Source organism: Chelonia mydas, chromosome 2 (genome assembly GCF_015237465.2).
Source record: "Chelonia mydas isolate rCheMyd1 chromosome 2, rCheMyd1.pri.v2, whole genome shotgun sequence".
NCBI lineage: Eukaryota > Metazoa > Chordata > Testudines > Cheloniidae > Chelonia > Chelonia mydas.
The window spans coordinates 156590686-156617561 of NC_057850.1; the positions used below are offsets into that span (position 1 = coordinate 156590686).

General features: G+C 41.4%; 1 protein-coding gene across 5 annotated transcripts in view; it reads right to left on the bottom strand.

Moving 5' to 3' along the window:
- Positions 1–3605: 3605 nt before the first annotated feature.
- FHOD3 (formin homology 2 domain containing 3) overlaps positions 3606–26876 on the bottom strand; it is a 611741-nt gene continuing 588470 nt past the window's right edge. For all 5 annotated transcript variants that reach the window (XM_043540433.1, XM_043540432.1, XM_037889932.2 and 2 more), the window contains 3 exons: positions 24714–24885; positions 22064–22225; positions 3606–3884 (listed from right to left, as the gene is read on the bottom strand). In XM_043540433.1, coding sequence (XP_043396368.1) covers positions 3802–3884; positions 22064–22225; positions 24714–24885 — 417 coding nt within the window. In that variant the 3' untranslated portion in view covers positions 3606–3801. The remainder of the gene's footprint in view (positions 3885–22063; positions 22226–24713; positions 24886–26876) is intronic.

Genomic DNA, 26876 nt, shown 5'->3' on the forward strand with positions numbered 1-26876 from the left:
GGTCAGACCGAAGGTCCATCTAGCCCAGTATCCTGTCTACCGACAGTGGCCAATGCCAGGTGCACCAGAGGGAATGAACAGAACAGGCAATCATCAAGTGGTCCATCCCGTCACCCATTCCCAGCTTCTGGCAAACAGAGGCTAGGGACACCTTCCCTGCCCATCCTGGCTAATAGTCATTGATGGACCTATCCTCCATGAGCTTATCCAGTTCTTTTTGAACCCTGTTATAGTCTTGGCCTTCACAACATCCTCTGGCAAAGAGTTCCATAGACTGACTGTGCGCTGTGTGAAAAAATACTTCCTTTTGTTTGTTTTAAACCTGCTGCCTATTAATTTCATTTGGTGACCCCTAGTTCTTGTGTTATGAGAAGGAGTAAATAACACTTCCTTATTTACTTTCTCCAAACCAGTCATGATTTTGTAGACCTCTATCATGTCCCCCATTAGTCATCTCTTTTCCAAGCTGAAAAGTCCGTCTTTTTAATCTCTCCTCATACGGAAGCTGTTCCATACCTCAATAATTTTTGTTGTCCTTTTCTAAATCCTTTCCAATTCTAATATATTTTTTTGAGATGGGGCAACCACATCTGCACACAGTATTCAAGATGTGGGTGTGCCATGGATTTATATAGAGGCAATATGATATTTTCTGTCTTATTATCCATCCCTTTCTTAATGATTCTCAACATTCTGTTGCGTTTTTGACTGCTGCTGCACATTGAGTGGATGTTTTCAGAGAACTATCCACCATGACTCCAAGATCTCTCTTGAGTGGTAGATCTCTTTCTTGAGTTGTAAAAGCAACAACCACCCAACTTAAGCAAATATTAATCTTGACTCACAATGTTTGTGAAATGAATCACATTTTTGTTGTTAATTTCTAAATCCCTGTTTGAGGGGGATCCAAAGGATTTTGGACATGCAAGCTGACTGAGAGACATTTAACTTTAATGACACTCGGGAAATGCCACTAAAATACAGTCCCCAAACACAAGAATTGCTTCCTATTACTGCTGGCAAAACACCATCTACACTTTAGCAATTGTTGCATTCCTCCCTCATTAATGAGAAGTGGAGATTCCTATTGTCCAGGGTGCATATACAGCACAGTACGCAGGGAATTTAAAGTTCAATCCTGCCAAGTAACTGGAATGGGAGTTGAGCACCTTGAAGGAGGCCTTCAGCATCTGGCCAGAGCAGGACTCAGATTCAGATCTGCTTTTAACTAGGACATGAATTGCAATCCAAACTACTCACTCAGACCACACTGACCTCAATAAACCCCCAATACATCCATCTGTGTTTTTTATGCAACCTTGAGCAGAAACATAAGAAAATATACTGAAAGGCCAAGTGTCGTATCATGTAGAGCAGTGGTTCTCAAAGCCGGTCCGCTGCTTGTTCAGGGAAAGCCCCTGGCGCACCGGACCGGTTTGTTTACCTGCCGCGTCCGCAGGTTCTGCCTATCGCGGCTCCCACTGGCCGCGGTTCGCCGCTCCAGGCCAATGGGGGCTGCGGGAAGCGGCATGGGCCAAGGGACGTGCTGGCCGCCCTTCCCACAGCCCCCATTGGCCTGGAGCGGCGAACCGCGGCCAGTGGGAGCCACGATAGGCAGAACCTGCGGACGCGGCAGGTAAACAAACCGGTCCGGTGCGCCAGGGGCTTTCCCTGAACAAGCGGCGGACCGGCTTTGAGAACCACTGATGTAGAGATCCTTTCCAAAACCCTGGTGGCAACACATTGTTTCTTTTAAAATGAATTAATGTGACTAAATAAATTCTGTTTCCTTCAGTTTTCTGACCAATCCTTTCCTCTTTACAGCTTTCAACTCATTCTTTATTCTATGTTTTATTAACTAACCAATGAATGGCTTCTGTCTGCTTCCAAAATTCACTTGTTAAATTAAATTAACTGCCAAATAGCAGGAAAACATGTTCACCAATGTCTGTAAACCCAATGCCATACTGTAACAACCAGGACTCATAGCAGGGACATATATTTACCCATGAACTGGATGGGTCAAGGCCCCAGGCAACTGTCAATAAGGACTGAAATCCAGCAGCTGAGGAAGAGAATTGCACAGATGGGAGTTTTCACAACATATTCCATTTAGTTTGATTCTACTAGGTCATTTATTTCAGTATTGCCTACTGATTGGCTTTCAGATTACTTGGATGCTGTGTTCAACATAGTCTCATATATAGTTGAAATTTTGCCTGTTTGGTGCCTTATCCTTAGCGCTTCCTGTCCTCAAAGTGGAACAGAATGCAGGAGTCAATACACCTTTAGTCCCAGCCGGGGGTCACAAAAAAAGCTAATCCCATATTGCCTCACAATGCATTCTTCAGTACCATTCCATCTAGGTATGCTTTGGTGCAAAATGTTCCCTTTTTTTGTTGTTACTAAATTGCAGTTCCCATGAAAATGCTTTGGCAGTGGCGAAAGCCGGGTATAAGTGGGTTCAGTTCAAATTCACTGAGACGGATGTACTTAAAGGCAAATGAGCTGATTAAAGTACATTCTAAAATTCTGTCTGGTTTCGACAGTGGAGTGTGATCCTTTATATGGGGATATACCAGAATAGAACACGCACTTAACCTCAGACATACACTGAAGATGTTCATAGAAGTCAATTACAAACAGTGAGATGAGGAAGAACGAGGAAAAAGCAAATTCCTTGTGTGGGAAGAGGAATGTTCACTGTGGTATCCTCACTATTTATTTTAACGATGAAAAAAGACAAAATATAGAGGAGTTTTAGCAGGGCCATTTCATGTTCAGTTCAATTGGTTTGAAGCTAAATCATCACTAAGCTACATCACAACAGAGAAAAGCAGCATGAAGGGCTCAGGCAGGTGAACGAAACTTCTTGATCTTGGCAGCAGAACCTCTTTATCTAGCATGTAAATTGTTGGCATACATTTCTGAAATTGTACAAAGACTCAGTATACCTAGAGTTCAATAGTAGGAGGTATTCTGTGCTATCTGTGTGTGTACTATATTAGGTACAGTGTACGTGCATACACACACATGCAGTTCAGAATCCTAAACATTCCACCTGCACTGCAGGGTATTTCCTGCCCTGCAGGGTGAAGTCCATTGAATAACATTGAGTTCCTGTAAAAAGACACTCCTTTCCTGAAGGTCAGGTGGAATTTTAAGGCCCCAGGAGTGAAATCTTTGCCGCTTTGACTTCAGTGGGGCCAGGATTTCACCCCAGGACTATATGTGTATGTTGTACATACACACACATCCATACTGTACATATACATAAGTACACATACATTTTTACATTCTTTGGTGGTGAGATAAAAATAGGGTTGTACAGATTTGTGTATGTCTGTCCAATAAAACAATCTTAGGAAGATCATAGTAACTGTAACAGAAGTGATTTTGCCTCTTTAAGGACTGTTCCTTGCACTGACAAAATGCCATGCTTTACGATTACTAAAACAGGCCACAAGGAAAGCCAACGTAAACATAGCTCACACAATAAAAGATGACTCAGGAGAGTCCCCTAATACTCACATCAATGCATCATGAGAGAACAAGCTATAAGCTTTCACCTAGAAATACTCAAACACTCCTTTTTGTATCTGTCAGGTTTTAGTGCTGAGCTGTGACACACCCTTCTTTAGCCCTTTTTGTTTTTTCTGTTATATATCTTATCAAAATTAAACTAATAGAGGACGGGATGTCAGGAGGAACAGATGAGGCTGGTAGAACAATGCCACACTGAATGGTTGTCAGCCCGTGTATCACCGATGATGGTTTTGCTTGTAGCCACCTCTAAGGATTTCACACCTGCATCTCAGAGGTGCTGATGAGGCCCAGTGCTTTGGCTTCTTCTGGTGTCAGTCCACTCTTTAGTGTTCTTCTTACTGTACGGTCACAAAATCCAAAGGGAAGCAAATAACAGGAGTGATATACAGGACTATCAGTTGCAATATATATTCTAACACAAAAACAGAATCAAACAAACAGCAGCTATGTCTATAAGGCCTGAGTTTCAGAGCAGCTGAGCACTCTCATCTGGCAACTCAGTGGGACCATAAGGTACCCAGCAGCTGTGAAAATCTTTCTATAACATCTATCTTTAGATTCAAAACAAGTCTTTTCAAGTCTTCTTTTCTTAAGTAAAATCCTACAGAACTTAAGGAAATCAACTTTCTTTAGATTTATATAAAATGATTTTTACATTCCACAAAAAGAATTGGCATTCTCATATAGGTTTTTAGAGAACTTTTAATAGAACCCTATTTGTTTTGTCCCTATTAAATTCGATGGGGCTTTTCCATATGGTGTTTTAACTGCTATTTCTCTGATCTTCTAATAACATAAAAGTTAAAAAGAACCAAAAGTAACCACAACATTACAAGTAATCAGAATCCTTATAAATAATGCTTCAAAACCAGATTTCCTTTCCTCTTGTTTTCTGCTGTGCCCCCTTACTCCCCCTCTCCCGCCCCCCATGTCTACATCATATATTGTCAGCAATGGTTTATAGCTAATTTACAGGGGTTGAGACCTTGGCTTTTTATTTTTCTGAGAACTGTCGGGAAAATCTGTACTACCACAATAATATAAACAGCAGCACAAATAGGTATAATTTGACACATGAAACTTACATTTTAAATTTATTTCTGCTTCACAGACTCAGGGTTTGTCTACATGGTATGATAATGTGCACCAGTGGGGTGTGAATTCTAAAGTGCACCAACATCTCACACATTAACTTGCCTGTGTAGACCTGGCTGATGCGCACTAAAAGTTCCCTACTGGGCATTAACATAGTACTATTAAACCAGACTGTTATAATGCGCACTAGGGAACTGTTACTGCGTGCCAACAGGGTTTACATAGGCCAGTTAGTGAATAGCATTTTGGTGTGCTTCAGAATTCACACCCCACTGTTGTGCATCAATGCACCATGTAGACAAGCCCTTAAAGAAGAGTTTGCCATTTCTTTTACAGCAAACAGAATCTGTGACTGTGCACTTCCCTAGAATTTTTTTCATTAGGGGCTGCAGGTGAACACACCTTGTTTCAGGGTGGGATGGGGAGGCCTATGGACTGACTGCTCACTCCAATAGTTTGTTGTCTAGGCAGACGTGCAAAATGCAGATCAATGCATTTATTGTACATCCAAAGTCCAAACTATAATTTATGCAGAGCAAAAATATTCAGAGCTCCATAAAAGTGAAGAGAGCCAGTAGGAGACACACAGCTCTGGAGAAAGGAATTACAGAGCATGGTTAAGAACTCCTTGGCTTCCAGCATTGTTTTTATGCACCATAATTAAGAGCTCCAATTCACTGGAGAGTCACTCCAAGTTCCTGAAACTGACTGGTATAGACATGGGTCTAGCAGGAGTGAAAGGACTGAATGGATTGTTACGGAAAACAAATAAGAAAGAGGAAAATAATGTCACCATGTCACGAATATGGTGAAAAGCATGACCTACATTTAATAGCAAAATTTCTCTCTTCCACTTCTGGGACAATTAAGTGAATTGGGAATGTCACACTTACAATTGTTCCTTCACCTCCGAATCCCTCACTTGAGGAGTTCTTCAAGGCTCACTCCTCTCCCCTATATTATTTAACTTCTATACCAAGCCATTGGAAGAATGTGAGGAAATGTTGCATGATACCCATCTCCATATCTCCTTTGCATCAAATATAAATCAGCACCATCTCCCAACTTTATCAATGCTTCGGTGAAATCTGCACTGGATGGAGAGCTCCGGGCTCAAGCTGAACATAGGCAAGACTAAGAAGATGCTGGTAGGAACAGGGAAGTGCTTCAAATAACACGTCCACTATCCAGACCACCTTCCTTACATTATTAAATCAGTCATCACTTGGAGGTCCTTTGGGACTTCTCAGAGTTATTAGATTCCCAACAGTCATGACAACAACAACAAAAAAGCTGTGAATTGCCAAAATATTTCATCCCTGCCGATCAGAAATGGCCACAATGATCCACACACTTGTGACTTCAAGGCTTGAGTATCAAAACACACTATATCTAAAATGAAACTACACTCCTTTCCCCCTCCCCTGAAAAGCTGCAGCTGAAACAAAATACTGCATTATGTCTGCTTGGTAATTACACAGTTGCCATGTATTGTTCACCCCAGTGCTCTGCTCCCTGCTGAATAGATAGTCAAGTTTAAAGTCTTTGTCTTGTTATATTCAAGGCCCTCCACGAGACTGGCTCTAGCTACCTACAAGGTTATCTTTGCATCTTGTAACCCTGAACTCCAAAACCAGCTACATTCCATTGGAGCAATGAACCTGTTGACCTCTAGAGGGAGGCATATGAGCACAGGAGACAGAACTTTCACAGAAGCTGGACCTAGAATGTGGAACTCACTCCCACAAGAAATAAGACCACACCATTTCCAGAACTTAATGCAAACCTCATTTCTTCGAATTAGCTTTTCCTCAAAAATGTCACCACAGATGCACGCACACACAAACATATCCAAACATAAACAAGAAAAATGTTCTGAACTAAGCAAGCTTTTTTCTTACAAGATGGCAAGGCTGAAGTAAAGACAGAGAGATCAATTGTTATGTCCATTTGGAAATACTTAGTAGACACTCAGACACTGTAATAACGGGGTCATATTCATCCATAAAGAACAGCTAGAATAAACCAAATTCAGTTATGCCTATATAAATCTTTAAAAGTCAATACAGTTACTATTCCACATACACAACTAGCTAACTGGAAAAAAACTGAAGGGAGAAAAATATGTGGCTTTACCTTAGACTGAACACAAAAACAGAAGATGGTGAAATTCCCATTTCCCCTTTACTTACAGGCCTGCAACTTCACTATGCAAACCAGTGTAAAGGGAATGCCAAAGACAAGTGTAATAATGAATTGGTCTTTAGGGCAATTATATACAGAGTACTTAATAAGGAGTCAGAATACTGTGGAGGAAAAAGCCTATTATGAGAAAATGTGAGAGAACCGAGGATGTAACTGTAAGCGAGAATCATCGTTGTGTATCTTAAGATATGCCATGTTCTGAATTTATTGGAGACTCAATTCAAGGACATCACGATTTTGTATATGATCCAAAGTGATGTACAAAATTAATGTAAACTCTTCGAGACAGGGGCCGTCTTCTATCCTCTGACTGGATAAAGCCTGGCATAAGGGAGCCCCAACTCTTAGTTGGGGACTTTAAGAGCTAGCAGAGCTCAAATAAATAATAATAGTAACATTCATTCAGTACTTGGATACATGTAGAAGTATCTGACCAAAAAAGGTCTTGTAGGGTTCTGTAGGATTTTGCTAAACTACCTCAGGTCTCAGCTATGACACAGAAAGGTAACTTGGATTTAGACATCCCAATGCCTGGACCTTTTAACTTAAGCAGTTAGACAGGAGGAATCAGCTCCAAAGACAGACAGACTTTGATGGATCAGGGTAATAAAATTACATTTTTAAATCTGTAAATCTAATGAAAAGCTCCCCTGTGGAGAGAATCAGGCTCTAAGCAAAGAGATTCAACAGATAAGCCTGCGAGGCAAGCACTGAAAATACTACTTCATGAGGTATTGTGCGCCTACTGGAACACTCAAACTCATTAAGTAGAAGTGTGTCTACTCTGAATTTACATGGCAATTTTCCATGCATTATGGCCTTGCATGCCCATATTGTAGCAGATTTGGAGGGTTTGTTGCTGAGCAGAAGAACATGATTTGTTTCTAATGTGCCTAGGGACTGAGAGAGCTTGAGATCCCTTGTGAAGATATGTGCCTTTCAGTGTTAAAGCTTCTAATTACAAATAACCTAGAGCCAGACCTGGCTCTTGTGTGAGTGTGTTGTGGGGACACGGAGCTCAAGGAGGCCTCCCTCACCTTACTGTGCCCCTTTATGAGTCAGGTGGAATTTAAGCCCTTGCATTTGTGGAATAGCAGGGACTGCCTCTTTAAACAGTGCCAGGGGTAAGGAGAGGTGGAAGGGAGGGGACACCACAGTCCTGTCACATTTTCCCTTGGCCCCCTTGTATTGGCCCTTGAAGGGGGCTAAAACAGGGGAAATCTAACTGCACTCTATAAAGGGGTGCAGTAAAATATGCACTTTCCCTATGAACTGGAGGGTGGGTGAATCTCCTTCTGACATGCTATAAAGCAGATGATTCTAGGCCTTTTTCACTTCCAGAGATTGCATTTGGTGGGGATCTCCTACCAGCTTGGGGCAGGAATACAATCCATTAGTAGAAGTGACTTGGAGAGAGAGTTTTTCCTTCCATGTTTTACACTCAGTGCAACATTACACCATTCAAACTAGGTCTTTATTCTTCCCTTTTCACTGAACTCTGTGGCATGTCACTAACTTGACTAGACATAATTTCTTGGCTTGTAAAACTCTTGGCCTGCTGCAGCCCACATTAAATTGAGTTATGGAATGCATTCTGGAGGCAATGACAATAAAAATAAAGCTTTCTAATGACCTTTTGTGCTCTTTAAGCAATCTTTAAAACACTGGCTAAAGAAACATAAAAACATAAAACAGGAAGAAAATTACTTTTACTGTTATCACAAGAAAGTCCTGCTGAGATCTCATAACCCAGAAACCAAACGTTGTTTTTAGGGGGTCGGAGGGGATGATATTCTTTACCAGTCAGGAAATCTAGAACTTAGTTTGATATTGTGGCAGAACGTAGCATGCCTATGATGAACTTGGTGAATTCATCTGAGCACACTGGTCAAACAACTGAAAAGAGAAGCAGCCCTCACAGAACTGGGAACATTTAACACACAAGAAGACTCCCCAAAGCAGAGCCTTTTCTCAGCACATAATTAATCTACACAGGTTTTTTTTTAAAGGGCAGCTAGCCTCCCTGATTTCACTAGAAGTGAGGAGCAGTAAAAAAAGCAAGGTTGGCGCCACATATGGTAACAGTTTCAATGGCTTTTGGCATGTAGGTGTAGACCATTTCATGCAAGCACCATTTGAATTGCAACAGTATCCCTTTACATAAATATGAGCACTTTGTCCGCTTTGGGGTCGCGTGTATCATGGAAATGGTGTAATTCCCAACAGTATCCTAGCAAACAATGAAAATGAATAAAACTCCGATGGAAGTCTGTGGGCTGATGAAGTAAATGATTATGATAGTTTGTCAGAAAACAAATTTAAGATGCTGTAAATTACCTATGGGGGAAGCAGGGAGGTTAGTAGGAAAAGCAGCCTGTAGGAGGATAGGAGACTAAGCAGTCTTATGAGCCTATTTTATTTTATGTACTTTAGTTGCATTTCGTGCTACATACTCCCATCCCTACCTCCCACCCAATTCACTCACACCTATTTTATAATCAACTTCTTCTTCCTGTTATGCCATCATCTGGAGTCAGCTCACTGTGCAAGCATGTGTCATCTTCATCTGTCTGAGGTCCACCTGCTTAACACGTTCTTTGATGCAATCCGTCCGTCACTTCCTCAGCTTTCCTCAGGGTCTCCTTTCTAGCACCCTCTCCTTCCATGTTATCTTCACCAGGTCCTCTTTGTTCACCCTTTCTGTGTGTCCAAACCAGCTAGGTCACACTTCCTCAATTTTAAAGCCACATTATGGACTTTGACTTCCATCCTAATCTTGAATTTCACAATCTCTCTTTATTGTGCCTTTTTATTGTGTGTTTTTAGCTGTTGACGCTCTGAGTACCTTTCCTAGACTTGAAGAAGAGCTCTGTGTAAGCCTGAAAGCTTGTCTCTATCACCAATAGAAGTCTCTCTCACCAACAGAATATCAATAAAAGATATTACCTCATCCACTTTGATTCTTTTTTTATTGCGCAAAAATATCCCATCTCAAACATCTGTAGGTGTTGAACATACCATCTCTTTACTCCCCATGCTTCTGAATTATACAGCATTGCGGGGCTCACCATTGTTCCAGACAGATGGGCTTTCAATCTCAGTGGCATATGCTTGTCATACACAACCCTAGAGATGTTATTCCACACTCTTCCAGCTCCCACACAGTCTTGAGTGTATCTCACATTAAAGATTGCCATCTTCCATAACCCAGCCGCCAACGTACTTGAACCGGTCCGTCTGGTTTAGTCATAGTCAGTTAATCTCTATTTCCAGTTTCCTTGTGGCACCTCTTCTAGCCAACATGACCTCAGTCTTAGTTATGTTCGTTTTCATCCCATGCCATTGTAGCTGGTCATACCACTGGATTACTATTTCCTTTAGGTCTTCTTTTGAGGACACCCTTATTACTATATTGTCTAAATATAGAAGTTAGTGCAGTAAAAGACATTACCCCACCCACCTTGTCTCTCTAATATCCTGGGACCAACATGTCCACAACAACACTGCATATAGCAGCTTCTCACTTTTTCCCTCAGGGATCTTCCTGCTAATGTAGTCTATCAAATATGATAAACAGCAGCAGACTGAGGCCTGGCCCTCATGCAATCTGACTTACACTTCAAAGGGGCTTATCTTTTAAAACATGTTCAGATCAGTGTTTAAGTGATTGAGAAAATCCCTTTCCAATCAATGTACACCCAACATATTACAGACACTGCCATTTAACTCCTCTCTGATTTTACCCCCATCAGTCAGGCTATGGCAGTTTGGTTATGTGAGCTCAATTCAGAAACTCTCTGTGTTCTTCATCCCCTTCCATTGTTCACTTAGATGATATATTTTTCATGTCAATATCTTATAGTCTGCATTAAGCTAAACTTGCATTAAGCGAGGCATATGTCATTGTTGAGCATGAGCAGGGCTAAATTTCCCAAGTGGTGGTGGTGTGTACGGAAATTTTTCCTTATGGGATTTGTGAGTGAATTCCTGGATCTCATCCAGTACCACTTTGAAAATGTGCAGACAACTGAAATATGCAGCATTTTCAGTCAGGGCCAGCATGTCAGAAGTTGTCCCAACCAAATTTCATAGATAGTGCCAGTCTCTCCTAACAAAGAATTCGACTATTCAGCAATCTCCATTGTAAGACTAGATATTAAATAACATAAAGGGGAAGCCAAAAGTAAAAAAGGATAAAATTTGTCTTTATAAGAGAAAGTTAAGAGATGTGTTTGATCTTTAAGTGGGTTATATTCTAGAGAACAACAATAGGTACATTATTCTGAAGAATTTGGATAAAGGAAAGGATTTTTTGTTTCTACCTAATATTTAACCTATTGTTTTAATTACTAACTAAAAATGGTTTGTATCTCTGGGTACGTTTTTAGGTGTCAGCATCTTCCTCACTAATTAACATGATTTCTATAGTGCCCATAGTGAACCAGACTGTTGTATAGACATGGAAGAATACAGCCTCGAAAAGCTTAGAATCTATGGTCCTGAGGCAGGAAAGCATCCCTGTTCAGGACAGCACATGCCTAAATGCTAATCTGAATTGGGGACCATGCCATAAATATTATCGTGTAGTACTGGGAGCATGAATACTGAATGTAGTGCTCACAGTAGTAAGCACTACATTTGGTAATATGTATTTGCAAGATTAGACTGTAAATAGCCAATGTGTATATGGGCAAATCAGGTAGGGGATGGAGGGTAGAAAAAGCAAGGGGATTTAGCAGAGGTGTTAGGCATACACCTTGTAAGTTCCATTTTTAAAGCAATTTATCATTTAGTAATAGATGTATTTCACTGAGGCAAGAGCTAGGGCTCGTAGACTTAGAGCTGTGTGTTGAAAAAGGACTAGGAGGAGGAAGAGAAGGGCTATTATCTTTGAGCACATAAGTTCTATGGAATTGGAATCTAAACCTAATAATGTCTGAATCTCTCACCTAGAGTCTTTGTTGGGGAATAAAGAAGATTAAAAAGCAGATCTGTAAACCAAGAAGATAGATTCAAAACAATTGAGATGAAAATGTTTTTTTGTGCATATGCTGACTATTCAGGGTTACTCTGCTTTGAGAAATTACGGGTGAGGTTCCCCCCCTTTGTGCTGTAGGTGGGGTCCCTCCCGGTTGTGCTGCCCTGCTTTGAGCCAAAGCAAAATGCAAGGTAACTGCTGTGGGAACTTGTTTTGCATCTCCAAACAGAGACATCCCTCCAGATGCAATCTCAATACTATGAATGTAGTTGGAATTCCTGCCTTCACAAATGACCATGTGAAATTTCTTCAGGGCATTAGAGGGCTCCCTTTGGCAACTATGGCTATCACCTTGCTCTTCAGTAAAGCCATGCATGATCGCACTTTTATTTTTGTACTCTAAAATTCCTTATTATTTCTGGTTCTTAATTGAAGCCCTTTCCTCAAGAACAGTTTGATTGTGAAAGCCAACAACACACTGCTTCTGATTTCTTTACTCAGACGCTGGAAGGAAGACATCTCCTATAAGGAAGGAAGAATGATATAAATACAGGCATATACAGCTGACCTGGTGTAAACCTGAAGTCTTTAATTAAGATGGATAGAAACCAAAGTAAACAAAGTGCATGTTTAAGGCCAGCAGTGCAACCAGACCATATGTTATTTTTCAAATACCCAGAGCGATATCCGTACTCGCTATGCCAGGAATTAAAAGAAAAAAAAAAACCCTTTAAATCTTTAAAATATACTAAAGAGGAAACAAAGGGTAATGTGAGTGAAATGACTTCTGTCTAGCGGACTGAGAACAAAATAAATAACTGACAACAATGAATCAACTATTTCTATCCCTTGGAAGAGGTAAACTAAAGATGTCAAAATTAACTTTTGTTGTGAATGACTTACATGGTATTACTTTCCATGATTCTGCAGCAAGAGACGACACTGACTTACTTATAACCTGGAACCATAAATAGATCACCTCCCCAGCACTCCTCTACAGAGCTATAATTCTATATGAATTATCCAACATCCCATCACTTAATGTTTGCTATGCACCCTTATCTTGCCAAATCCTAGCTTCCTCCTTTCACCTTCAGCTTGTTCTTGCAATACAACTAATCAGCATCACTCAGTCAAGAAATATAGGACACTCCAGCACCGATTGTCTTTATTTAGCAACACCTGGAAAGTCTAAGCTCATCAGCTATTCTTTGATCCTTCCTTTGTCTGCTTTCTGCACTCATTGGAGACTGTGTATTACACTTATAGTCACAGGGACAAATCAAAAAATTCAGTAACGTTTTGCTTACACTATGGGATCCTGCTGGGAAGCAAAATGGCTTCTCTGCTAAAACACACTGTAAAAAACCCCACTACAATACCCTCAGCCTTCAAACTTGCTTTACCTGCCCAAAACTCTGATTACAGTCACACGGCTCCTTTACTGGCTCCCCTCTTTGGGAATCTGCCTCATGCCCATGAATTCTAAGGGTACGGCAACAATGAAATTAAAAACCCATGGCTGGCCCGTGCCATCTGACTGGGGCTAAGGGGCTGTTTAACTGCAGTGTAAATGTTCAGGCTTGGGATGGAGCCCAGGCTCTAGGACGCTGCAAGATGGGATGGTCCCAGGCTGGAGCCCGATGCCAAATGTCTACACCGCAATTAATCAGCCGCTTAGCCCCAGTCAGATGGCATGGGCCAGTCACGGACATCTTTGGACTAGTAGAATGTTCTGGAACAAAACATCAAATCCAAAAAAGCAAATGATGCAATCTGGGGAAAAGGACACATGTTCCCTGACCTTGCCAAACAGTAGTGCAGTATACATTTGATGAACTAAAAGCAGATTCTACTTGCCTGGTGTCAGTGCATTTATATTCTATCCTGCTATATTAGGAGTCAGTTTAGAAGAAACAAAACATATCTTTTTATTATAATGTATTTTTTATTACTAGATTTTAAGGCTAGAAGAGACTGGACATTTATGTGGATAAGAATATTCAGAGCAATCATAATAACTACGCTAAAACTTTTGGAAGGGATAATACATCTCATGCTTAAAACCCTAAATCAATGTCCAACTATTAGAGATCAGGACAAGACCTAATATGCGGAGCAGATTATCCCATATCTGCATATTGTAGAGTTCGTACATCCTCCTCTGAAGCATTTGGCACTGGCCATCGTCAGAGACAGGATACAGGACTAAGTGGACCTCAGAAAAGCAATTCCAGAGTTCCTATACTCTAATCTGACCTGCTGCATATCACAGGAGTATTACACCCAGTAATTACTACAATGATACCAATAACTTATGGGCAAACTAGAGCATATTTTTTTGGAAGGCATCAAAAAACTACTACTGATTTCATAAAGAGTCTGTACCATCTACTGAATTCAATCTCCCATCTTCCAGAGTTTTAGCTATTTCATCATTTTATTTTTCATTCAATTAAACTTTTATTAGCTTGATGATGACCCTGTGAAAGTATTAGGTTAAGTATGTTTTGCTACGACAAATAGCATTTGATAATGAATAACATCTATGAAATATTTACTTATTGTAATTGTAATTAATTGCTGCTAAGTGTGCATTAAGTAACCTGATTGATTAAGTTTGCTCTTCCTTCTTCCCAACTCCTTTCTTTTATACTGAACCCAGCAATTGTGGATTTAGTTATAAATTGGAAGCAAAATTGCTTGGGATTTTGGAGTTTATATAGTCTTTTTTTATTGAAAGACATAAAAAGGCATAATTTCCATTAATTCCTGTTTTCAGTCAGGCCATAAATATCTGGATAACAGGCTCTTTTATAGCATTTTGGCACTTTCGCATTTGATCCTGGCCAGAAAAAATAAGTGCACAGACATATGAAAATAAAACATAAAGAAAAAACAATAACTGAGGTATAAGCTGGTGGAGCTCCCAGCCAGCTCAGAACAAAAATTATACACCTGAGGAGTCAAAAAGTCATCCTACCTTCCAGGGTTTATTTGATTAACAAATGTGTTATTCCAAAATAATACTGCATGAAATCTCAGCCTCTTCAGAGCTGGATCTTCATAGGATTCTTTCCTACATCCTAGATCCCTTTTCTAGCGTGCTATTCCTACCTCGTTTATATTCAGGGTGGAGTCTAACAAGAAAGACCTGCACTGGGATATTTCTGTAGTTAAGGCACTGAGATAGGACTCAGGAGATCTGAGTTCAGTTCCCACTTCTTTCATGGACTTGGGCATGTCACTTAATATCTCTGTGCTTCAGTTTCCTGTCTGTAAAATGAGGATAATAAGACTTCCCTATCTCACAAGGATGTTGTAAAGATAAACACATTAATGTCTGTGAGGTGCTCAAATACTATAGCGAGGAGCGTCACAGAACGAATGACACAATGAGAATCTATCAGCATTAGTTAACCGGCAGGGCTTCAAAACCTGATAAAGTAGGGCAGCTCATTACACGTGGTTTTTAAACATCAAAAGTAGTTTGGGTCTAGTGGTTTGATTTATGCTGTAGGCTAAAATTTGAGTCACTTTGATTTGATCCAAACCAGTTTCCCTATCCTAAATCTATAGTAGATTTTAATTTAAATGAGCAAAAAACAAACAACCAACAAAGGTTTTGAAATCAACTTTAAATAAGCATCTAGTTGTGAAACTTCCTGCTTCTGCAATCCTTACTCATGTTACATAGAACTTGATGTAACTACTCATGTGAATAAGTACCCCTCAGAATCAGCAGACTTCAAAAAACTGGGCCCTAAATTAAGGAATACAATATAGACACATGATACAGACGAAGATCCATGTTCAAAAATGGCATTTGTTTGGTTTATTTTTTAAGATTTGTTTCTATGGTGAATTTTCACTGAAAGTCTTTTAGAAAAAGTGTGTTTTACAAGTCTTTGAATGGAATTGTCACTGTTGTTGTTTGAATGGGGAAAATCTAAACTCACAAAAACAGGCCTAGCCAGTAACCTGCCCACCTTTGCTATCTCCATTCTAGATAAACATCAGCATATGCAGAATATGGCTGCTCACCTGCTCCTCAATATAAATATGTGAATCAGTGAGACCATGCTTATGACACCATCTCTTTGCCCACAACATGGACTTTCGTGAGCCAACAAATACACTTTAAGATATTAACACTGATAATGCCAATAATGATGTAATAATCCAGGATTAAGGCTTTAGCAGGTCCCCACTTCACACTGTGTTCCACTAAGGCAATTGAGATCAAGTGGATTTGACTTTGTTTGCTGTCCTGTGGTTCAATTTGTATTTGGGCAGAGCACTTGTAGGGGTCTGCCATAAAACTTCTCCGAAGATGCCTGTCAGAGCCCATCCTTGGCTGCTCACAAAAGTCGCAAAGCATTCCCTGTTTGGCTGGTTTAATCCATTGATGTTTAGATCTTCATTTCCATATATCTTTATGCACATGTTGGAGTTAGTGTTTGGCTCTTTAGGTGTCTATCGCTGGGCCTGATACATGTTTATTAAATTGGAGCTTGATTTTGATACACTTACTCATGTGGAGTAGTACTTTACTCCTTGAGTAGTCCCACATATTTCAATGGGACTATTCAAGAGCAAGGTGCTACTCCAGCATGAGTAAGACTACTGCAATCGACAGCTCTGAGTGAATGATTTTATGTACAGCCTGTTTATTGAGCATTCATCACTGAATCTTTGAAGTAAACAAACATCAAAAGAAGAACAATGAAAGTGCCTTTTCATACCAGCTAAGACGCCTTGATACCTCCAGTACTACTGTATGTATCCACAGCCCTCTTCTTTGGTTCTTCCACCATCGAGTTTTCCCTATTTCTTACATAAAAGTTCTCATCTGATCAATTTTTACCACTAGTTTCAGTGTGCATTATCAGTGTGCAGAGCAGCAGGAGTGATCATGCAACCTTTTTCTAACACTTGATGCAGTCAACGTTATATTCCTCATGTGGTCATCATGGTGTGAGTACCCTATTTACTGCTGGGATATTCAAGTGTGTACCTTCCCTCTTCATTCCCTTTCTTCTCTCTTTCACTCGGTTTCATGACAGTGGAGTGTCAGTCTCCTTGTCCACCTTACACTCATGGGCAGCGGGTATCGTAGGCAAGGGGAGGCTGTGCCTCCCCAAACAGCCTACCGTGGCCCCGCCCCTAGGCCAGCATGCTTCCTGGCGTGGCTGGTGCTAGGCCACACTGCCTGCCTGGCTCTCCGGGGCTGGCTGCCCAGAGCCCCAGGGCTGGGGGTGCAGTGACTGCACTGCTTGGCTGCCTGAGCACCAGGGCTGGGGGTGCAGCGGCTGCGCCGCCCAGGAACTGTGGGCGCTGAGGCTGTGGTGCACCGGGGCTGGGGGCTCACCCCCCCACCCCCAGTCATCCGGTGCTGGGGCCAGGGGGCTGCAGTGGGGGTGCTTTGGGCTCCTGTGGGGGAGGAAGAGGGAGGGGGGCGAGGCCTCGGGCACAAGGGGAGGGACCGGGGGTTAGCCTCCCCAGGCAGCTGGGTTACCGGCCACCTATGCTTACACTCCAGCCTGGAAGAAAAGCTCTGTGTGGCTCGAAAACTTGCCTCACTCACCAACAGAAGTTGGTCTAATAAAAGTTATTACCTCATCTACCTTGTCTCTCATCTTATGCTTGTCTTTCATCTAATTCCTTCTCTACCAAAATACCTCCATTCCTTCCTCTAGTTTTCTCAGATTTCCATGACCCTTTTTCATTCTGCAACTTCTATTTTTTATTCCTTACAACCCAGTGCTTCAAAGTCTGCAATAACAGTTTTCTGCAAATTGCTAAAACTAACTCCGTTTTCCTCCTTAATAACTGGACTGTGTTCACTGGAATTTGGACTACTGCATACAATAAAACGTCACCATTTCCAGTTTTCCCTCATATTCACTGTTTGTTATGGTATCATTTCTGAAGTTCATCCCATACGTAGGGGAGAACCAGACAATCACAATTATATTATTTTCTATTTTCTTGCTAGGTTGGACAGCTCTAAATAATGTTATAAAAACCTTTCACACAGAAAGCTTCTGTCAAGTCTAAAACAATGGAAATAGCACATGTCCAACCCTCAGTTTTTATTTAATGCTTGTGCAAGATGCTGAATTGAGAACCCTAGAGATAGGAGTCTTTATTTAAATGCAGAACAGACACATTAGAGGAAGGAACAGTGCAAGCTTCCTGTGGCAATGTGCCTCAACCCTGACTTTGGGTTCTGTGGCTCATTAAATCCTTGGGCTTTCTGTTAAGACTTCCAATGAGAGTGTCAGATTGTAAGGTTGTTTTCTCACATGTTCTCCAGTCCCATACATATGTCATATAGGCCACTGAACAACCATCACATGGTAATGACATTGAGTTGTCACTGGACTTGTGTATATACAATTTTATCTTGCAAAACCTCTAAGGTTTTGGAGGTACCTCAGAAACAGTCCCTCTTATCACATATTCACCTTCAGAACACAGCCTTCATACATTTACAGTATATCTCAGCAGAAGTCAGTTTTTCTTAGTTTACCCGCACCCCCATCTTCTCCATTTCAGCTCTTTCTCAACATTTTCCTTCTTATTTGTTTTCAGTGGCCCTATAAGTCAGATCTGCATTTATCAATAACCCTTGATATCTTCAGAGGTTGTAGAGCAGATACAGGAATTACCATTCATTTATCGTCGATGGACTTTTCACAGCCTTATTCCTTCTGACAACTTATGGCTCCTTCGATTGCTCTGACTTGACCTTTTCTTTTCATTAGAATCTAAATATTGATCTTTGAATACTGAATATGATCACACTACCCAACAATTTATCTCATTCCACTTTGTGGAAGACCTAATTCAACAAATGTAAAAATATATTATTTTCCCAATAGATTCACCCAATGGCTGAGTAAGAACTTGCTTCTTTTATAACTCCATTTCTATTTCTCTTTTGATTCAAAATGACTGAGAGTTACTAATTTCTCATCTCTATTTTCTTTATCCTCTCACTTTGTCTATGAAAGGTAACTGGTAGAGTCACATGAAATGTTTGCAACACAATCATGCATAACTCATTTGGGTTTCCAATTTTGATAGAAACACACACATCGCAGTCCAGGTTCACTTAAATCTTTACTACGCTTTAAGTGAATCTGAGCAGATTTATGCTTCTGCATTAAAACCCTGAGAAATGTATGATTTTACATGGCTGCAGTAAAAACATGGTGCAAGCTGGTACTTTCAAGTTAGTTTCACTTTGACATTTTGAGTTAGATTGAACACCAAACACACACCCTCCTCGCTTTCACTCTGAGTGTATGTGTGGGGATGGGTCTTGCCAACCTGTATGGGTCAGAACAACCAACTGTTGTGTCTTTTGCTCTTTACACAACAAAGGAACATAACCCTGCAGCACTAAACCACCTAAAGCTCTAGTTTCCAGTATATTCATGTAGATCTGTGCCACTTTCATAGACTTTTGACTGTTTAGCAGTCAGAGTAGCCTTTCCCATTCTCTTATCTTAAATTCTACATTCATTTTGATGGGGTCCTGCTTAGTTCCTTGGGGAGAAAATGCAGAAAATCTCTTCAGCTCAGTGGTTTTTCAAGCCAAACCATTTTATTCATTCATTATCCAGGTATATCAACTACCACTGAAGTTGTACAGTTCCAGACATTCTCCTTTCTGAAGTGCCGTACGCTAAACTACTGAACTTTACATTTATTTTGAAACTGTCTTTTAGTCGACTTAAAAGGCAAGCTGAGATCTTGAAGACAAAACAAGTGAGAGAGCTGGAATCTATCAGGATAAATTACAATGGAAATCAGTCCCAGCCTAAACATTTACTGAGTCCTTAATCCCTGTTGATGTTTTCACTAAACATAAATGAAAACCAGCCCTATGGAAAATATATAGTATTTTCATTATTATCCCTTTTGCTGTAGCAAGTGCTTTCCTGGAAGAAAGGTGCCTGGCAAAGACATCTAACATATGGCTTTTGTGTGTGTGTGGGGAGAGGATTGCTAACAGAGGGAATAGTTTAGCATGGGGTAAGCCACAAAAATATGCAAACATACAGGGCATCTGTTTGATATGCATGAGTCACCTACAGCAATCAGCACATATGGAGAACACAAGTGCATGTGGGGCAGCAGGTGGTGGCAGTGGATATGCTGCTGAGAGCTGTGGTGTACTCTGTGACAGAAAGTAAAAGAGACAATCCAGTGCCAGCTCATTTTCTTTGCTGGAAGGTTTGCTCATTCAACCAGAATGCCTAGCTCATTTTTAATTTCTCTGAGGAAGTTGCCGCATGCAAAAATCCCTGTTTTGGCACTTTGGGAAGAGTGAATGTGCTTTTGGCATATGCTAGCTAATAAAAGCCAAGTGCTATTTGTACAGAATGCTTTCCATCACCGACAAGGTTAACTGAACTAGAACAATGCCTGTTGTGATCTTTCACTCACTGTTGTTGTCTCTTCTTTGTTCTAACTTCCTGGAAATGCTAAAAAATGGATGGAGAGGTGGTCACAAAGCCACAGACAGTGAATATGATTAAAATCTTAAATTTCTACCCTCCTCTGGTATTCACCTTTCCCACGGTACCTGCAATATTCTCCATGCTTGGAATGGGGAATATCGCAAAGACTACCATAACTTAAACTACTGCATTTAATAAACATCAAAGCCAAACTTCTCAAACTTGGGTGACTACGGCAGCTCTGTGCCACTGGAGGGTTGCATTACGACAGGATTTCCTTTAATTCCCAACGTAAATTAAACCAGCTTTGTGGCTGCTGTGCAGACAAATTGCACTACCATAAGTAGACAGATTTTACTTCCAAGTTTGCAAAAGGACATTGTACCAACAATAAAGAAAAGATGTTTAAAGTTGTGAAATAATACGTTTGACAATGGCCTTTTATAGTTAAGACACAATGCCATTTGTTTGTTCAATGAAGTCAATTACAACAGGGCATATCTTGTATTCTGTATATACATATACAAATAAATTGGGTTTTTTTATTACTTCACAATGCCTGACTGCAAGTTAATTTAGTTTCCATTTGAGTTCTTTAACTGATTGCAATACCCTGTTGATGTGTACTGTGATCACAGAAACATTAAAACACTTTTACACATTGGACTCCTTTTCCTACTAAAGCCTTGTTCAGTTCTCTAGTACATAGACACTCATTGTCTACAGTAGTAACTGTCCAGTAAAAAAAGGTTATTAACCTCTCCGTAACTGTTGTTCTTCGAGATGTGTTGCTCATGTCCATTCCCATGGAGGTGTGCGCGCACGCCGCACGCACCGTCGCCAGAACATTTTTCCTTCAGTGGTATCTGGTGCCCCCTGGAGTTTTGCCTTCATTGCGCTGAAAATAGGAGCCTGCTGACCTAGGGCCCCCTGAATTCCTTCTTGCTGGCAACTCCGACAGAGGGGTAGGAGGGCAGGTTTAGGAATGGACATGAGCAACACATCTCAAAGAACAACAGTTACTGAAAGGTTAGTAACCGTTTTTTCCTTCGTCGAGTGCTTGTTTATATCCATTCCCATCTAGGTGATTCCCAAGCAAATGTTGGAGGTGGGTTCAGAGTTAACCAACAAGCTAGCTGGACTGAGGGGGCGCTGGGTCAGCAGGCTTCTATATAGAGTGCCATGAAGAGCTATATAGAGTGCTGGAGCTGACCCGACAGATACTACTGAGGGAAAAACCTTCCGGTGACAGTGCATGTGACAAGCACACACCTACACGGGAATGGACATGAGCATGCACTCGAAGAAGAAGAATAGGTACGGGCTTGTATGCTCAATACCCGAGTTTACCAAATATGCAGCAATATTATCTACATATTGGAAGCCAGGTTCAAGCCATGATGCTTTTCTTCACCTGATATTAATTCTGACTTCCATAGAGTATTTTTACCATTATGTTTTATGCTGTTTTGCCTGAGCTAATATCTAATTCTAAACTTTCCAAATGCTAAGTGTATTTTGAATAATGCTAATAGCCTATCACCAAAAAGTTTAAATGTGAATTTTAAATTGAAACATTTCAGGACAGATCCTCAATGTATAGACTTCGGTGAAATCACTGGAGTTATGTTGATTTACACAAGCTAAGGAGCTGACCCTACATATTTACACACATACACATGAACATACAGATGTGCATATGAAAAGAAATAGATGGACAGACAGCTTTCCTCTCCATTGCAACAAGTTTATCAGCAGTACTCACATGACTTCCTGTTTGCACGTGACCGCTTCCTCTCTCTAGGCACCGCTCGCTGACTTGGCACTTGGGTGGCTGACTTTACAATGCGATCCATGATCTCATCAGCTGCATCATCTGTAGCATTAGGTGAATCATCACCAGCAGCATTCCATGAACCGATACGGCCTGGAATGAATTGGAGTCTTAGAAAAAGAGTACCCCTCACACATCACCTTTGTTTGTAGTTGGATCATTGCAGAATGACAGCAGGCAGCTCAGTGACTGCTGTTTCAAATTTGTTAGAGTAAAAACGTCTACCCATTACACAAAATTTTAGATAACGCCCCAACTACTCGGCAGCACCAGCTGAGCTATAAGGGAGTTCTGAACGGGCCTTAAACTCATGGCTCTCCTCTAGATGATGCAGCTGGCAGTAGTCTCCCAGAGACTGTCCACCAGCTGGGGATTGCTGGAGTGCAGCATGCTCTCCTCACATCCCCTTTTGCTCCCTATACTGGAGCCAGAGCAGATGGAATAGAATCTGACTGTACCAAGTCTGCTTCCATGCTTCTGGCACAAAGGGGATGTAGTGGAGGAAAGAATCTGGTTCAAGATGTTTTTTCCCCCTTTGAAAGGAAGAAATCACCTTTTCATTGCATGGCTGGATATAGCCCGGCACAACTGCATGTGCTCTGTTACAAGCAGAAAAGTAAAAGTGGTCGGCAAAATGTTCAGACTGAAAAGCTATATAAGCAATTTTGGTTAAAACTACACACCCACCAGAGAACCATGTCTCCGAAACCAAAAGATCCATGAAATTATGGCCCTCCCTGTTGCACAGAGCCCTCCGACAGGCACATCTTTTGGTTTCTCCATTAGATATTATTGTTTGTTTTTCTTAATAATTTGAAGGTTAGTCAGTCAGAAGAATAATGACAATGAGCTTTCCAATAGAGCTGGCTCAGTAAACACAGTCAGGTTAAAAAACCAGCAATGATGGGACCAATCCTTGGCACTTCGCTGTTGACAGTAAATAGCAGTCTTGAATCGCAGTGTGTCCCGCTGCTTTTTTTCCAGGCTCCTGTCAACAGCAGGTCTATTAGGACAGCGCTCCTAACAGGCTTCTGTCTGGCTCACGCTACCACTGCCTCTGTTATTCTTTAAGCCAACAGGAACTGAATCTTATTACAGGACACACTGCTCACTAGCACTTAACGAATTACGTCAGCTGTTTAGTTTGCTGCAGAGCAGCTTGAGTTGTTTATTTCTTTGTATCTTAGCTACTCGGCCTGCTTTTTAAATTGGGGCTTTTGGAGCCAGGCATCAAAGCTTTAATAAAATACATAGAAAATGTTTTACTAGCAGAGCAGGGTCTAGGCATAGTGGTACCAAAAGAAATCAGTAATGGATAAGATTTCCATATATGAGGGAAAGGAATACCAGGAAGAGCAGGCCTTACCACCAAGAATTAATGCCCTGTACTCCAGAACCAGTAATTGATTGATTAATTGATAAACCACAGCTGTAGGAAAAAATGTGAAAGGAAAATGGGTTAATGAGCCCACTATCTGTGAAATGATTCAGCAACAAGGAAGTGGTTTGCTTGCCACTCTTCTTATGAATAGAGATCCCAGCGGATCACATGATGGAGAAGAAATGAAGATATCTCATTGCCAGAGATGGTTGTACTACTGAACTCCTCTGTCAGAATATTGGGTCTGTGCACTGTAGACTGGGACAACATTTGATTTCCCAGGATTCAGTTTTCAGAACTGAACCGTGCTGACACTTGACAACTGTTGGCTTCAAAGGAAGAAGAAATAGCTGCTAGAGTTGCGAGCACATCCATGGTTACCTATAGAAGGTAGATGACCTGCCACCAATCTGCTCTCTCTTTACCAGCTGGTATCTCCAGCCCTAATATGGCACTAAGTGATATCAATGTGTACATTCATCTGGGACTGATACAAGCCTTGGGTGCATGATGCTTTACCCTTAGACTACTAGTGTTCACTGTGGAATAACTGATTCTTCATCTTCCATTTCATTATTTTAAAATTTGTTTTTCCAAAAACAACACTGGGCTTGTACATATGATGTAAACTCATGTGTCCACTACAAACAGCAGTTCTATGCAGTAGGATAAATCAAATAGCAGGGAAATGTTTATACATTTATAATCTCTTTTATTCCTTCAAAAACTTTGCAAATCCTTCTCTTCTTTCCCCACCATTCCTCATAAGCTTTGATGCCCTTTAAGCAACAGTTTGTGGCCTAATGGCTGCTTTCAACTTGCTTGTATTGGAAAAAAATATGTTGACCTCATCTATATTTCATAACAAAAGGTGATCAGAGGAATACAAATTGGGGCTTAAAGGGGAGCCAGGCTCATGCAGGAAGGGGGTGGGGGGTCAATTTTAAGTGGTTATTATTCCTTATTGCTACTCCCGCTGTCTCAGCTATTGACCAGCTGCCTGATCTTAGGCAAACCACTCCAAGGGGTCTGTGCCCCATTTGTAAAATGGGGGGTAACAAAAATTGCTTCTTCTCTTTTGACTATTTAGATTGTCAGCACCCTACTACGGCGGCATGACCTCAACGTCTTACTGTAGTACATACAATAAATAATGACAATGCCCAAAGGGAGTTGAGAAAATAAAAGCACAGCGTTTACCTCTGCTGGCTCTGCTTCGAGTGCGAACACCTAGTGCAGTGGTGGTTTCCCCACTGACGGAGGAGGTCTTCAGCACAGCCTTCATGTTCTCGTGCTCTGCTGCATCTTCAGCATACTGCAGACCCTGTGGCTGGCTCTGAGATGGTGTAGAGTTGCTGGAGAACTTTCCAGACTGCAGAAAGAAAAAGAATTTGTTTAATTGACACGATCTAAGTTGACGAGCAAAGGTGGGTGAGGTAGTATCTTTTACTGGACCAAATTCTGTTGCTGAGAGAGAAACTTTTGAGCCTACCCAGAATTCTTCTTCAGGTCTAGAAAAGGTAGGCAGAGCGTCACAGCTAATTATAAGATGGAACAGATAATTTAGCATAAGTTGTTAACACATATTTCAAGGGATCATACCGGATGAAGTGGCCCTTTCCCAGTGCTCCAGTCATAAGGAGGAAAGGAAGGTGGAAGGGAAAGGGGGGGAGTAGCAGCTGGAGGAGGTTGTTACTGGGGCTACAGACTGTTATAATAAACCATCAATCCAGTGTCTCTATTCAGTCCATGATTTTTAGTGTTTAGCAAAGTTATCAATTTAAGCTCCCAGGCCTGATTTTAAAATCGTTGTGCAGGTTTCCTTTGAGGGTGAGGACTGACAGGTCAACTGCAGAGTGAGAGAAGTGATCACCCACAGGGGATAGGCAGTAGCGTAGCTGGGGGGGAGGGAGGGAGAAGGGCAGCGGCCGCTCCCGCACCGAGCACAAGTGGCTCCTTTTTAATTACTTGGTGCCTTTAACATTTTTACTGACTCGGTGGTGCTCCGGGTCTTCAGCAGCACTTCGGCGTCGGGTCCTTCACTTGCTCCGGTCTCCGGCGGCATTGCGGTGGCGGAGGGGTGTTCCTTCAGTGCCGAAGACCGGAGCGAGTGAAGGACCCGACACTGAAGTGCTGCTGAGGACCCAGAGCGCCGCCGGGTCAGTACCAGGGGATCGTGCCTTTATTTAATCTCCGCTCCCCCTGTTTTTTCCACCTGGCTACGCCACTGGTGATAGGGTGTTTTTGTCTTTTATCATTTTCCTGTGAGCTTATTTGAGAGCATAGTGATTGTTTGGCTTTATGCAAATAGTTGATATTGAGGCATTTAATGCACTGGATGAGGTACATTACACGCTGTGATTGGTATATGTGGGACCCATGGACCTTGAAAGGTGTGTTGTGGGGGCTGTTGATCATTGTAGCAACAGAAATATGTTTTCAGCTCTTGCATCTGTTGTTCTGGCAGGGTCTGGGCCTACTTTGAGTTGGTGTGTCCTGGGTGTGGGGAACTTGCTTCTGATAATGAGTTTGGAGAGATTGGAGGGTTGTTTGAAGGCCAGAAGAAGGGATTCAGGAAAGATTTCCCTCAGGATGGGGTCCCCATGGAGTATGGGTTGTAGTCGTTTGATGATACCCCCATGGGTTCCAGTGTGGGGTGATAGGTGACAACTTGGGGTGTGTGGTCAGAGAGGTTCTAATTTCTTTATTGAAGTTATTTAGTTCTAAAGAATGAAACTAGTAAAGAAAATATGCCATTTGTTTAAGACCACATATCACACACTGAGCAGTAGACACACAATCAGAGATCCTTGCCTGCCTGGACTCATTTGTAGTACAGGTAGGCTCAAAAGAGTGGGGCAATATTCACTTCTCTCCAAGAGAACGGACCCTGATAGCTATAAGGACAAGGGAATATCAAGGTGCATATAAAATCCTCAAAAAAACTAGGCATAAGTATGGGCTTTAATCTTCATACCTTTTCCATCAGAGCATAGGGTGTGAAACAAAGACCTGCTGTGTGACCTTGGGTAAGGGCCTGCCGTATGGACTCAAATACCACAGTGATGAGCACACTAGATGAATCAAGTTAGCTAAGTAAGGAGTAGATAAGTTTGTTCTGTAGCCCCAACTACGGGTAACTTGGCAGAGCAGAAGTAGTTTCACTGTCCATGAAAGGAGACATTTTCCTGCTGTCTCTAACCTCCCCCTCTACTCCTGCCCCTGCTTATCTACAGATAACAGTTAAGCGGTTCTAATAGTAACTACCTACAGTAAGTTAAAAATATATTAAGAACAACACTGAAAACATGCTGCCAAATAATTTCATGGCTGGAGCACAAAAAATTGCAGGCGGCAGTAAGA